Below are 12283 nucleotides of genomic sequence, written 5' to 3' on the forward strand. Positions count from 1 at the left end.
GGAAGTTGAGGTGGGAGGATCGCTTGCATCCAGGAGTTTGACACCAGCCCAGGCAACATAGTAAGACCCCCATCTCCATAAAAAAAAATTTAAAAATTAGTCAGGCATGGCGGTGTGTGCCTGTAGTCCCAGATACTTGGGAGACTAAGGCAAGAGGATCATTTGAACCCAGGAGATCAAGGCTGCAGTGAGCCACGTTGCAGTGAGCAAGACCCTATCTCAAAATAAACAAACAAAAATAAGTAAATAAAGCATAAAAACTATTTTCAGTATAAGAGAAGGCACCTAAAATACATATGCATACACACTTCAAGTTTCAAAAACTTTAAATTTCTTGAAGGAGGATATTAGATGGGTATGGATCTATGGTTATTTTAAGTTTGTGAACATCTGCTATCATTCTTAGCAGAAAATTCACTGACTTGGTTCGTAAAAGATACTAAAAATAAAGCAGAAGGATTTCCTTCTCCAACCCCCAAACTGCAATATGGGGAGGCTATAAGCACTACCCATCCCTGGTAAACATAAGCTCATGTCTTCTGTTCCATAACCCCAAGAATATACGCTTATTGAGATACCCAACTGCAATTTAATAGATTTTAGCCATTCAGTTTAATGGCAAGTGAAGGAGAAAAATCTCAGTAAAAAGACAGACAGTGTAAAAACTGAGGATGGTGTAGAATTACATAGACTCAGTGGCCAGTAGGACAATATTAGGTCAGTACTATGTATTTCTAGGCAGCATCCAGTAATTTTTAAATGCCACCAATCTTTCTAACTAAAAAACAAAAAACAAAAAAAGCTGGGCGTGGTGGCTCACGCCTGTCATCCCAGCACTTTGGGAGGCTGAGGCGGATGGATCACGACGTCAGGAGATCAAGACCATCCTGGCTAACACAGTGAAACCCCATCTCTACTAAAGAATACAAAAAATTAGCCGGGCATAGTGGCAAGTGCCTATAGTCCCAGCTATTCGAGAGGCTGAGGCAGGAGAATGGTGCGAACCCAGGAGGTGGAGGTTGTGGTGCGCCAAGATTGTGCCACTGCACTCCAGCCTGGGCGACAGAGCAAGACTCTGTCTCAAAACAAAACAAAACAAAACAAAAACCCAGATTTTCCCTGGTCCTACGTGTGAGGATCCCAGTCAAACGTCACTTGGTTTTCAGTATGTTTTTGCCTCCCGTCTTCATGATGTACATGATGCAGTGTTACATCAAACAGGGTAACAGTCCTGTTAAGGACGTTCCCCTGGAGCCTGTCAACACAGTTCTTTGTCTGTTTCCAGGATATGTGAAGAGAAGGTAGTCAAATCCTTAAGTGAGAAGAACCTGTCCCCCACCCGCCGTGAGGGAAGAATAAAAACCATTTCCTCACCTGATGGAAGAGAGGGCTGTGTGTCACAGGGATTCCCAAGCCACTGAAGCACATTCCCAGGACCATATCATCGGGAGCATCATTGCTGTAGCACCGACATTTACTGGCGAGAAGTCTCCTGATGGCTTCTCTGCTGAAGACCATTCTAGTGGGAGCCAGAGCAGAGAAAGGGGTTAGAGCAGCTCCACAGGGACCGCTGCTGCACAAATGGGCCCCGGGGAAACAGGACTCTACTCCTCCAGACTGACAGGCAATAGCAGCTTTCTCTAGTTACTGAGCTCAGGTAAAACCCTACCTGTTGTCTTTTAGTCTTCTGGCCCTTTCCAACACTTTCGTACCAAGTTCCCAAAATAATTTCTCTTTGTTTTAAAATACAGTTTGGTTTCTCGTTTCCATTCTGATCCTAAGGTAGAAATGAATCTTTTTAACAATCATAAAAAGCTCAAAAACTGAAAGGGCTGAAGGAAATATATGATTCACAAGTTCAGTCTCGATCATCAAAGACTTTCTTTAAGGCAAAACTATTTAAAATTCATCCATATAGTCCCATTGCCACATATAGGGCCTTGCCCACAGCACTCAATAAAAGTTTGATGCATCAAACAAGCGAGAACAAAGTTGCCTATGCAAAGACCTTCTTCCTGGAGGAGGAAACATTCTGTGAATCACTCTAGGATGAAGGAAAAAAGGACAAAGAGCTTGAATCCCTGAATCAAAAACACTGATTCCACATGCTGGGCTCAATTCGGCACAGTTTTACCTAATGCTAGTGGCCAACCTCCTCCGCCATCCCCTGCGACAGTGCAGGACTCCCTCCCTGCCCTTGACTAGACAAGAGAATTTCTTTACATAAGATGTTGTAACAAAATAGGAAGGTATAAAAAGAAACGAAGTTCCTGTCAACTACAGAGAAAGGAAAACTGCAAGTCTGAAAACCCACCATAAATTGCCTTTCTCTTAGAAAGCCTGCTGTCCACAGTGAAACCTCCCCCGCCACATTTTTTGTGGCTGAGTGGAACTCCTACACCCAATCGGCCACGTTGGGCTCAAGCTACTGACTCTGGGAAAAGAGCGTACATGAGAAGATGGGTGGACAGTAAATAGTAAAAATGCTTTTTTTCTTTTCTCAGCATCCAGTAGAATGAGAAAAATGAGAAAGACTTTCATTTTGATCCGCTCTCTGAAAAACTAACGTTATAGGAAGATGAAACACGAGCATGAACTTTTAATTTGTAATTATTTTATACTTTTGCCTACTCAGTCTCACATTAATTATTCGCATAAACTAAGTGAATATGAGCCGTCAATAATACTTGTTTATTAGCATGCTGGTGAGTTCTTTCCAAATAAGGTTGCTCGCCAAAATGGAAAACTACCAGTCATATCCTGGATGGAAAGAACACTTGTCTGCTCTGGCCACCAACTATTAAATGTTAACAAGATGTTGAAAGGCTACAGGATTATTTTATTTCCTTCAATATACAATATACAAATGTCTAAAATAAGAAAAACTGAAATGAGAGTCTGGGACTTGCCCAAGAACACAGTGCAGATCAAGAAGATGTAGGAAGGGAACATGCATGAGAAACACGCCTGCCCCTCCTGGCCTTCAGCCCATAGACAGGTCGTGGTGGTCTCTCTGGGTAACACTTCCTGCTGCCTCTTCTGAGGACACTGCCCAATATCTTATTCTGGTGTAGTCATTTGCTCCCAAGGCTGCCAAAAAGGCTGATGATAGATACCCTAAGCACAGCTTCCTCCCTAAATGCACATAGGTAAATAAGTATTTTCAAAAAGAAACGGTCAAAACATCACATGTTCTCACTTATAAGTAGGAGCTAAGTTATGAGGATGCAAAGGCATAAGAATGATATAATGAATGAACTTTGGGAACTCAGAAGAAGGGTGGGGATGAGGGATAAAAGACTACACATTGGATACAGTGTACACTACTTGGGTGATAGGTGCACCAAAATCTCAGAAATCACCACTAAAGAACTTATTCATAAAACCAAACACCGCCTGCCCTCAAAAACCTACTGAAATTTAAAAAAAAAAATTCAACTTGTTTTCTCCAAGTACCAAAACTTTCATGGAGTAAGCAACAAAGTGAAAAACAGACACTTGGATTCAAATAGTACAAAGGTCTCATGCTCCAAATAATGCAAAATACCTACACAGAAACCACAGGAACCTGCATGTCTGACTCGGCTTTGTCAAAACATCCTTACCTACGACAGATGGTTTAAGGTAGTGGTTTTCAAAAATTTACGTGACTGTGACCCACAATTAGAAATCAAGAAATGAATTTCACATTGCAACCATTTATGTTTGGTGCGTGAGTCTGCCTGGGTATGTATAAAGCTGAAACAAAAATGTCACAAAGAATACCTACCTTTATGACATGGAATGCACTCTGATATTTTCCATTTTATTCCATTCCACTCAATAGTTCATTAATTTAAAATGCTAGTTATGGTCCATGAATTGGTTTTACAAGCCACTGATTCTGACTTGCTGTTAAAAGGCATATTGGTTCTCAAGCTAGAGCATCAGAAAATTCTACTGTAATACTAGAGAAACTAATCAACATTACGTCTTCCAGCTTTTATCAAAGGTTGATGTAAGAGACAATCTCATGAAGAATGTTTCTGCATCTTTGTAAAAGTGCTATTAAGAACAGAACATCACATTGGTCAATGTTAGTTATATAAAGATCAGGGCCTTGTGTTCATGGATTTGTTTATTCATTTATTCCCTGTACCTTGAAAAACATGAGTCCTTATGCTAAGAAGTGAGGAAATAATGAGAAATGAAACACACAGGTACTGCCTTCAAATAATGCATAATTTAAGTGGAAAACAGAAAGGTAAATAGGCAATTAAATGATAATGGTTTGCATAATATGCTATGACAGTACATTAGAAATGCACTAAACCCAGATTTGAGAGGCTAGACTGGGCTAAAGGCATTCAAGAGTAAATGGTGATAGCTACGGTGAGTCCAAAAGAACGAGGAACTAGACAGGCAGAAAGTTGGGGAAACAGTGCTATGCAGAGACCAGCAAATGTCATATCTTGGGAGGAGAGGAAAAAATAGTGCTTCAGAGAAACTGAAACAAGTTCAGCAAGAGTTCTTTAAGATGAGGGTGTAGACTGATGAGGCTAGAAAGGTAAAACGGCATCTGCCAAGATCATGAGAGGTCTTATAAGCCTTGGAGTGTGGACTTGGTCCTAAAAGCAATGGGAGAAGTTCTACTGCCAGTTAGGATATCAGAGGATGCCGAAGACTTTCACGCCATGGTAAAGTAACACTCAAATAAAAATATTCAAATAATAGGAAAATCATATGTAATTATGAAACTGAAGAGAGGTAAATGCCACGAAGCCTAGATGAATGAATTTCTAGAGAGAAAAATCCTTGCTAGGGGAGTAGCGGGCCAGCCATGGCAGCTTTCAGCAGCAAACTGGGCCTAGTAAGTAGGTAGAAGACAAAACTACTCTTGGGCCTTTGGGTCCAAAGCAGTGGCCTCATCAACACCCAGGGAGGCTGTTAATCAGGCAAACTAGAGATGATCAAAACTGAGGACCCATCCCAGATGAACTTGACTCTTGTTAAAATCTGAATGATCATCTCTTTGTCTTAGGTGCCAAAGTAGAAAAAGGTTCACACTCTTGGGGAAAAATAAAGACAATGAGAAGCCACTGAAGGCATCTGAGCAGAGGGGAGAGAGGACCAGATCTGCTTTTAGATAGGTCCCTTTGACTACAGTGTGGACAACAGCATGGAGTGGAGTTTAAGACAAAAAAGTAGGGAGAACAGGAGGCTGTGGCAGGAACTCATACAGGAGATGACAGTGACCTGGTTGAGATTACTGGAGGTAGAGAGAAGTATTGATGGAAGAGCGATTTAGGAAATAAAATGGACAGGACTGGGTGATTCAGTTGATTGCAGGGAGTGGGGAAAGGAGGAGAGAAAGGGTGAGAGCTGACTCACAGACTCCTGGGGTAAGAACTCATATATGCCAATGTCTTCCCTGAGAGGGGCACATTGGAAGAACCAATCAGGGGTTACAGTCAGCAATGACAAGGTGCTGAGTGTGATGTGTCTGTCAATCAGTCAAGTGGAGATGCCCTTTGAATCTATGAATCTGGAGGCCAGCAGAGCTCTAGACTGGAGAAAGAGTTCTGGGTACATTCAGCATCAAGCTATACGATCATCCAGGGACAATATGGGTTGAGAAGGAGGACTAGAAAAGATGCCTGAGAAACATAAGACATTGGAGAAACATAAGACATTGAAGGGATAGATAGAAACAACCGAGAAGGAATGACCAGAAAGAAGGATGAACAAGGACAGGATGTCGCTCTGGAAAGCAAGAGAAAGGAGTGTTTCAGGTCAACAGTCACCGGTGTTAAAGGTTGCTAAGAGGTGAAATAGGATAAAAACTGGAAATTATTAATTTGATTTAGCTACAGCAAGGTTGCTGGAAACCTCAGTGAGATAGTTAAGGAGGCTGGGAGTTAATGACTCGTAAAGGGCTGAGCATGGAGCTGAGAAAATGGAGATAGAGTAGTGAACTCAAGATGTTCTGCAGGGTAGGAAGAAGATGGCATGGTGGTGGTGAGAAGTTTTAAGATGGAAAAACTAGAGGTGGTGGGAAGTACCCAGGAGCAAGGTAGACGCTGAGCACAGAAGAAGTGAAAGGTGCCACCTTGGTGGTCTAGCAGGGCCTGCCAGGGGCAAGGGAAGGGGGAGCAATGACAATTGTGCAACGTATTTGCGAATCTGGCACTGGCCTGTGAGCTCCTATGGGGAAGGGCTGTGCAGCTTTCATCTGTGCATTCCCCGTGCCTGGCCCACACAAGGCCAGTTGAACGAATGAACAACTGGGATGATGAAAGGCAATGCTAGATAGGTAAGGTAAAGTGAGGTTTCAGAAGGCCTTGAGTGCCAGTCTTGGAAACAACAGCTAAATCCAATACACAATGAAGACAACAAAATGGTTTTCTTGCAGAAATCACATAACAAGTCACTTCTGTTTTAAAAATATTATATGAACACTATCATGCTACAAAGTATACAAACCCATATACAAATAACAGGGCCACTTTCAAAGTGGAACATCCTGGCTCGATGGGTGCCATGCTCTGATCCTTAATTGGCCCTAACTCTTCACCCAGAAAGCCCAACGCATTACAGCAAGGCTGCAAATAGCTTGAACCTTTTTTGATAAGGAGGTCAACACTCCTTGGGCTTAATCTAGTGTCTTTTCAAAGGCCTCCCTGGACTCCCCCTCCTGTTGTTAATGACCTCAGGCAGATGCAAGCCATAGACTAACAAAGATCAGCACACATGCTCGGGTTTGGTTATCACTACAAAAGAGCCACCTCCATAACCGTGTTATCTTCACCACTGAATCGGCTAGACCAAATCAGGATGCCTGTCGTATGACTGTTGAGATCCTGCAGGTTCCTGTAGGAATTGTTCCAATCTAGGGAATTGCAAAGTAGGAATTTAAGGTCCCAGCCCTCCAGAAGTGTATCATCCATTAGATTATAAACTAGAATGCTGCCTGGCACGCAGCAGACATAAATATCTACTGAATGAATGTAAATGACTACAGTTGATAAGATTTTGCCTACACGCACCAATAGTAAGACTATAGAAGTAATAGGGAAAACTGCTTAATTGATTCACCCATATAAATCAAGTTAAAATCTTCATAAGAGATTAGGCAAATGCTTCTTCAAAACATTGATTTTTAGCTGTTATTTAAAACCTATAAATCCTACACAAATATCATTTAATTGCCTAAGTAAGCTTCTATACGTTCCCCAAAGGTGATTTATTAAGCATTCCATAATTTAATAGTCTAATGGCTTATTCTCTGAGATTAAAATCTATAACCAATTGTTTTTTCCATTTAAACATAATCAAAACTAGTTGGCTGCCTAGAAGCAACCATTGTTAGGGACATTCTACCAAGTATGACATACTTTTTTATATCATTTCTTCAAGGGCTAAAATATTCTTTACTGTGTGTTCTTTTAATATTTAGCAAATATAATGTTCACTTTCCTATCATACTAACAACCACCATTCACAGAGTACTCACATATCAGTATAGATCCCAGTGCCAGAGACCCACCTCTCAAGTGGAAAAGAAAGTTTATGTTCAAAGTAGTTGAAGAAAGCTGTGATCATAGTTACCCTCCTCCTCCCGTGATGTAGCTGTAGCCGCCAGTGCCCAGGCCGTAGCCGTAGCGCTCTCCCAGAAACACAGGCTCGCCAGAGTCATAACAGCTAAGCAAGTGCTGGAGCCTGAAGATACTGAGGTGCCAAAGGGAACACAAATCATGATTATTTGATTCAAATGTGGTTACAGAATAGTTTATGGTTCTTACATCCCACTCTGTATACTGTGTCACACTAAACTGAAATAGTTAAGAAATTTGAGTGACTTACAGAATGAATAAAATTTTTAAACAACAAACAAAAAAAAGAAAAGAACGCATGAACACTGCACATTACTGGGAACAGAAGAGAAACTGAGACACGAGTGGCTTGTTGCTCAGTTTTTGCAAGCCCCTGCCATGATATGGCTGCCTGATTTGCGTGGTGAGAGCGGCAGGTTACTGAAGTGAAGTTGGCCAGTGTGCTCTGGATCTTATTTCTACCAGTCCTGTTTCCAAGTGAGTGTGAACTAATCCTCACATCTTTTCAGATGAACTTGGTATTTAAGGAAAAAAATTTCTGATGGCCTAAAAAGGAGCCACTGAGATGCAAATGCATGTTGGGCCCCTGGCTGGCAGGTGGGGAAGAGAATTTGGGCAGTGAGGCTACCCTACAAATCCTCAGATAATGAGGCACAATCATGCTTATGTTTCCCTCAACAAGGCCACCCAAGTCTGAGAACTTTCTGTATCTAATTGCTTATACTTTTGAATACCTCTTGGCTCCTATCTGCCTTTAACACACGTTAGCAACAATAGCTTACAAAGGGCAGTGTATTAGTCTGGGTTCTCTAAAGTCAGACTATCCATGAGTTGGTCATAAAAATGCCTGCAACTGCAGCTGCTGTTCAGATGAAAACAATGAATTTATAGGAAAAAAAATCAAAAAATAACTTTTTTAAGTAGACACAAAGGGTAGTGCTAAGAAAGGCTATTTTTTCATGTTTTAAGAACTTACACCACTTAGAAATGTCCCTTCCACCTATAAGCCTGCAAAATCAAAAGCAAGTTAGTTACTTCTAAGATACAATGGGGGCACAGGGGACACAGGAGGTAGATATTCCTGTTCCAAATGGGAGAAAATGGCCAAAACAAAGGGGCCACAGGCTCCATGCAAGTGCAAAACCTGGCCAGGCAATCATTAAATATTAAACCTCCAAAGTCTCCTTCATTCCATGTCTCACATCCAGGACACGCTGATGCATGAGGTGGGCTCCCAAGGCCTTGGGCAGCCCCACCCCTGTGGCTCTGCAGGGGACAGCCCTCGTGGCTGCTTTCACAGGCTGGTATTAAGTGCTTGTGGTTGTTCAAGGTGCACAGAGCAAGCTGTCACTGGATTTACCATTCTGGGGTCTGGAGGATAGTGGCCCTCTTCTGAGCACTCTACTAGGCAGTGTCCCAGTGGGGACTCTGGGGGGGGGCTCCAACCCCACATTTCCCTTCTGCATATGGTGCCATAGCAGAAGTTCTTCATGAGGGACCCACCCCTGCAGCAGACTTCTGCCTGGACATCCAGGTATTTCCATACATTCTCTGAAATCTAGGCAGACGTTCCCAAACTTCAACTTTTGTCTTCTGTGTACCTGTAGGCCCATTGCTATGTGGAAGCTGCCAAAGCTTAGGGCTTGCACCCTCTGAAGCAAAGGCCAAGCTGTATCTTGGCCCCTTTTAGCTATGGCTGGAGCTGGAGCGTCTGGGACATAGGGCACCAAGTCCAAAGGCTGCATAGAGCAGTGGGGCCTGGGCCAGGCCCATGAAATCATTTTTCCCTCCGAGGCCTCTGGGCCTGTGATGAAAGGGGCAGCCGTGAAGATCTCTGACATGCCCTGGAGACACGTTCCCTATTGTCTTGGCTATGAACATTCAGCTCCTTGTTATTTACGCAAATTTCTGCAGCAGGGTTGAATTTCTCCCCAGAAAATGGAGTTTTCTTTTTTACCTCATGGTCAGGCTGCAAATTTTCCAAACCGTTATGCTGTGCTTCCCTTTTAAACATTAAGTTCCAACTTCAAACCATCTCTTTGTGAATGAATATGACTGAATGCTTTCAGAATAAGCCAGGTCACCTCATGAATGCTTTGCTGCTTAGACATTTCTTCCACCAGATACCCTAAATCACCTCTCTCAAGTTCAAGGTTCCACAGATCTCTAGGGCAGTGGCAAAATTCCACCGGTCTCTTTGCTAAAGCATAGCAAGAGTGACCTTTGCTCCAGTTCCCAATAAGTTCCTCATCTCCATCTGAAACCACCTAAGCCTGGACTTCACTAGTCAAAACTATTCAATAAGTTTCTAGGACGCTCCAAACTTTCACTCATCTTCCTGTCTTCTTCTGAACAATCCAAATTGTTCCAACCTCTGCCTGTTACCCAGTTCCACAGTCACTTCCACATATTTGAGCATCTTTTCAGCAACACTCCACTCCTGGTACCAATTTAATGCATTAGTCTATGTCACGCTGCTGATAAAGACATACTCAAGACTAGGGGGAAAAGGTTTAATTTGACTTACAGTTCCATGTGGCTGGGGAGGTCTCAATTATGGCAGAAACGTAAGGCACTTCTTACATGGTGGCAGCAAAAGACAACAAGAAAGCAGCAAAAGCAGAAACCCCTGATAAACCCAACAGATCTCATGAGTTTTATTCACTATCATGAGAATAGCATGGGAAAGACCGGCCCTCATGATTCAATTACCTCCCACTGGGTCCCTCCCACAACATGTGCGAATTTTGACAGATATAATTCGAGTTGAGATTTAGGTGGGGACACAGCCAAACCATATCATTCCACCCCTGGCCCCTCTCAAATATCATGTCCTCACATTTCAAAACCAATCATGCTTTCCCAGCAGTCCCCAAAGGTCTTCACTCATTTCAGCATTAATTCAAAAGTCCACAGTCCAATGTCTCATCTGAGACAAGACAAATTCCTTCTGCCTACGAGCCTGTAAAATCAAAAGCAAGTTAATTCTTCCTAGATACAATGTGGGTATAGGTATTGGGTAAATACAGCCATTCTGAATGGGAGAAATTGGCCAAAATGAAGGGGCCACAGGCCCTATGCAAGTCCAAAATCCAGTGATGCAGTCAAATCTTAAATGTTCCAAAAGGATCTCCTTTGACTCCATGTCTCACATCCAGGTAACACTGATACAAGAGGTGGGTTCCCATGGTCTTTGGCAGCTCTTCCCCTGTGGCTTTGCAGAGTCTAGCCTCCCTCCTGGCTGCTTTCACGGGCTGACATTGAGTGTCTGCAGCTCTTCCAGGCGCATGGTGCAAGCTGTCAGTGGATCTACCGTTCTGGGGTCTGGAGGACAGTGGCTCTCTTCTCACAGCTCCACTAGGTGGTGCCCCAGTAGGGACTCTGTGTGGGGGCTCTGACCTCATATTTCTCTTCCCTACTAGTGGAGGTTCTCCATGAGGGCCGCCATCCTGCAGCAAAGTTTTGCCTGGGCATCCAGGCATTTCCATACATCTTCTGAAATCTAGGCAGAGGTTCTCACACCTCAATTCTTCTGTGCACCCGCAGGCTCAACATCACATGGAAGCTGCCAAGGCTTGGGACTTCCACCCTCTGAAGCCACAGCCTGAGCTGTACCTTGGCCTCTTTTAGATACGGCTGGAGTGGCTGGGACGCAGGACACCAAGTCCCTAGACTGCACACAGCATGGGGACCCTGAGTCCAGCCCACGAAACCACTTTTTCCTCCTGGGCCTCTGATGTGGAGGGAGGGGAGTGGGGGAAGGGGCTGCTGCGAAGGTCTCTGACATGGACTGGAGACATTTCCCCCATCTTGGGAATTAACATTAGGCTCCTTGTTACTTACACAAATTTCTGCAGCTGGCTTGAATTTCTCCCCAGAAAATGGGTTTTTCTTTTCTATCGCATAGTCAGGGTACACATTTTCCAAACTTTTAGGCTCTGCCTCCCTTATAAAACTGAATGTCTTTAACAGGATCCAAGTCAGATCTTGAATGCTTTTCTGCTTAGAAGTTTCTTCCACCAGATACCCTAAATCATCTCTCAAGTGAAAGTTTCACCAATCTCTACGGCAGGGGCAAAATGCCACAAGTCTCTTTGCTAAAACAAAGCAGGAATCACCTTTACTCCAGTTCCCAATAAGTTCCTCATTTCCATCTGATACCACCTCAACCTGTAGTTTATTGTTCATATCACTATCAACATTTTGGGCACAGGCATTCAACAAGTCTCTTGGCTAAAGTTCCAAACTTTCCCACATTTTCCTGTCTTCTTCTGAGCCCTACAAATGTCTCTAAATTATTCACCAAGATATCTTTTCTCACAGAGCAATAGTAACATTAACAGTTCTGGTGTCTCATTTTTTGGTGGGAGGGATGGGTAAGAAGAAAACAAAGTACAGAGATCACCTTTCCCATCCCCACTTGCGAGTCTTACAAAAATACCCTAGCTAACAAAGCTAAAGCTGAAAGTGAAGAAAACAAATTTAATATATGAAAAGAAACTCTGACCAGTGAAAAGTGTCCACAAGACTTCCAGTCAGGTTTATATCTGTCTGAAGATCAAGGCCTCTGACAATGTTGATGGTTTCTGAGTGACTAGAAAATGTTCTTTGAATACTATCCTGTTTTCAGCACACAAGGTGACTCTAGGACTGCCTCGTAATAAGAGTGGTGTAAAAATCTGGTCTGCTGT

General features: G+C 43.0%; 1 protein-coding gene and 1 long non-coding RNA gene across 3 annotated transcripts in view; one reads left to right on the forward strand and one right to left on the reverse strand.

Annotated features, from left to right (window-relative positions):
* LOC105485992 (uncharacterized) overlaps positions 1 to 12283 on the forward strand; it is a 539662-nt gene that overhangs the window by 477323 nt on the left and 50056 nt on the right. The gene's annotated exons all lie outside the window — the stretch shown is intronic.
* LOC105485984 (beta 3-glucosyltransferase) overlaps positions 1 to 12283 on the reverse strand; it is a 120346-nt gene that overhangs the window by 6566 nt on the left and 101497 nt on the right. For both annotated transcript variants that reach the window (XM_011748618.3, XM_071081669.1), the window contains exons 13-14: positions 7588 to 7707; positions 1375 to 1519 (exon numbers count right to left, since the gene is read on the reverse strand). In XM_011748618.3, the coding sequence (XP_011746920.1) occupies positions 1375 to 1519; positions 7588 to 7707 (265 nt within the window). The remainder of the gene's footprint in view (positions 1 to 1374; positions 1520 to 7587; positions 7708 to 12283) is intronic.

This window comes from Macaca nemestrina, chromosome 16 (assembly GCF_043159975.1).
Source record: "Macaca nemestrina isolate mMacNem1 chromosome 16, mMacNem.hap1, whole genome shotgun sequence".
Taxonomy (NCBI): Eukaryota; Metazoa; Chordata; class Mammalia; order Primates; family Cercopithecidae; genus Macaca; species Macaca nemestrina.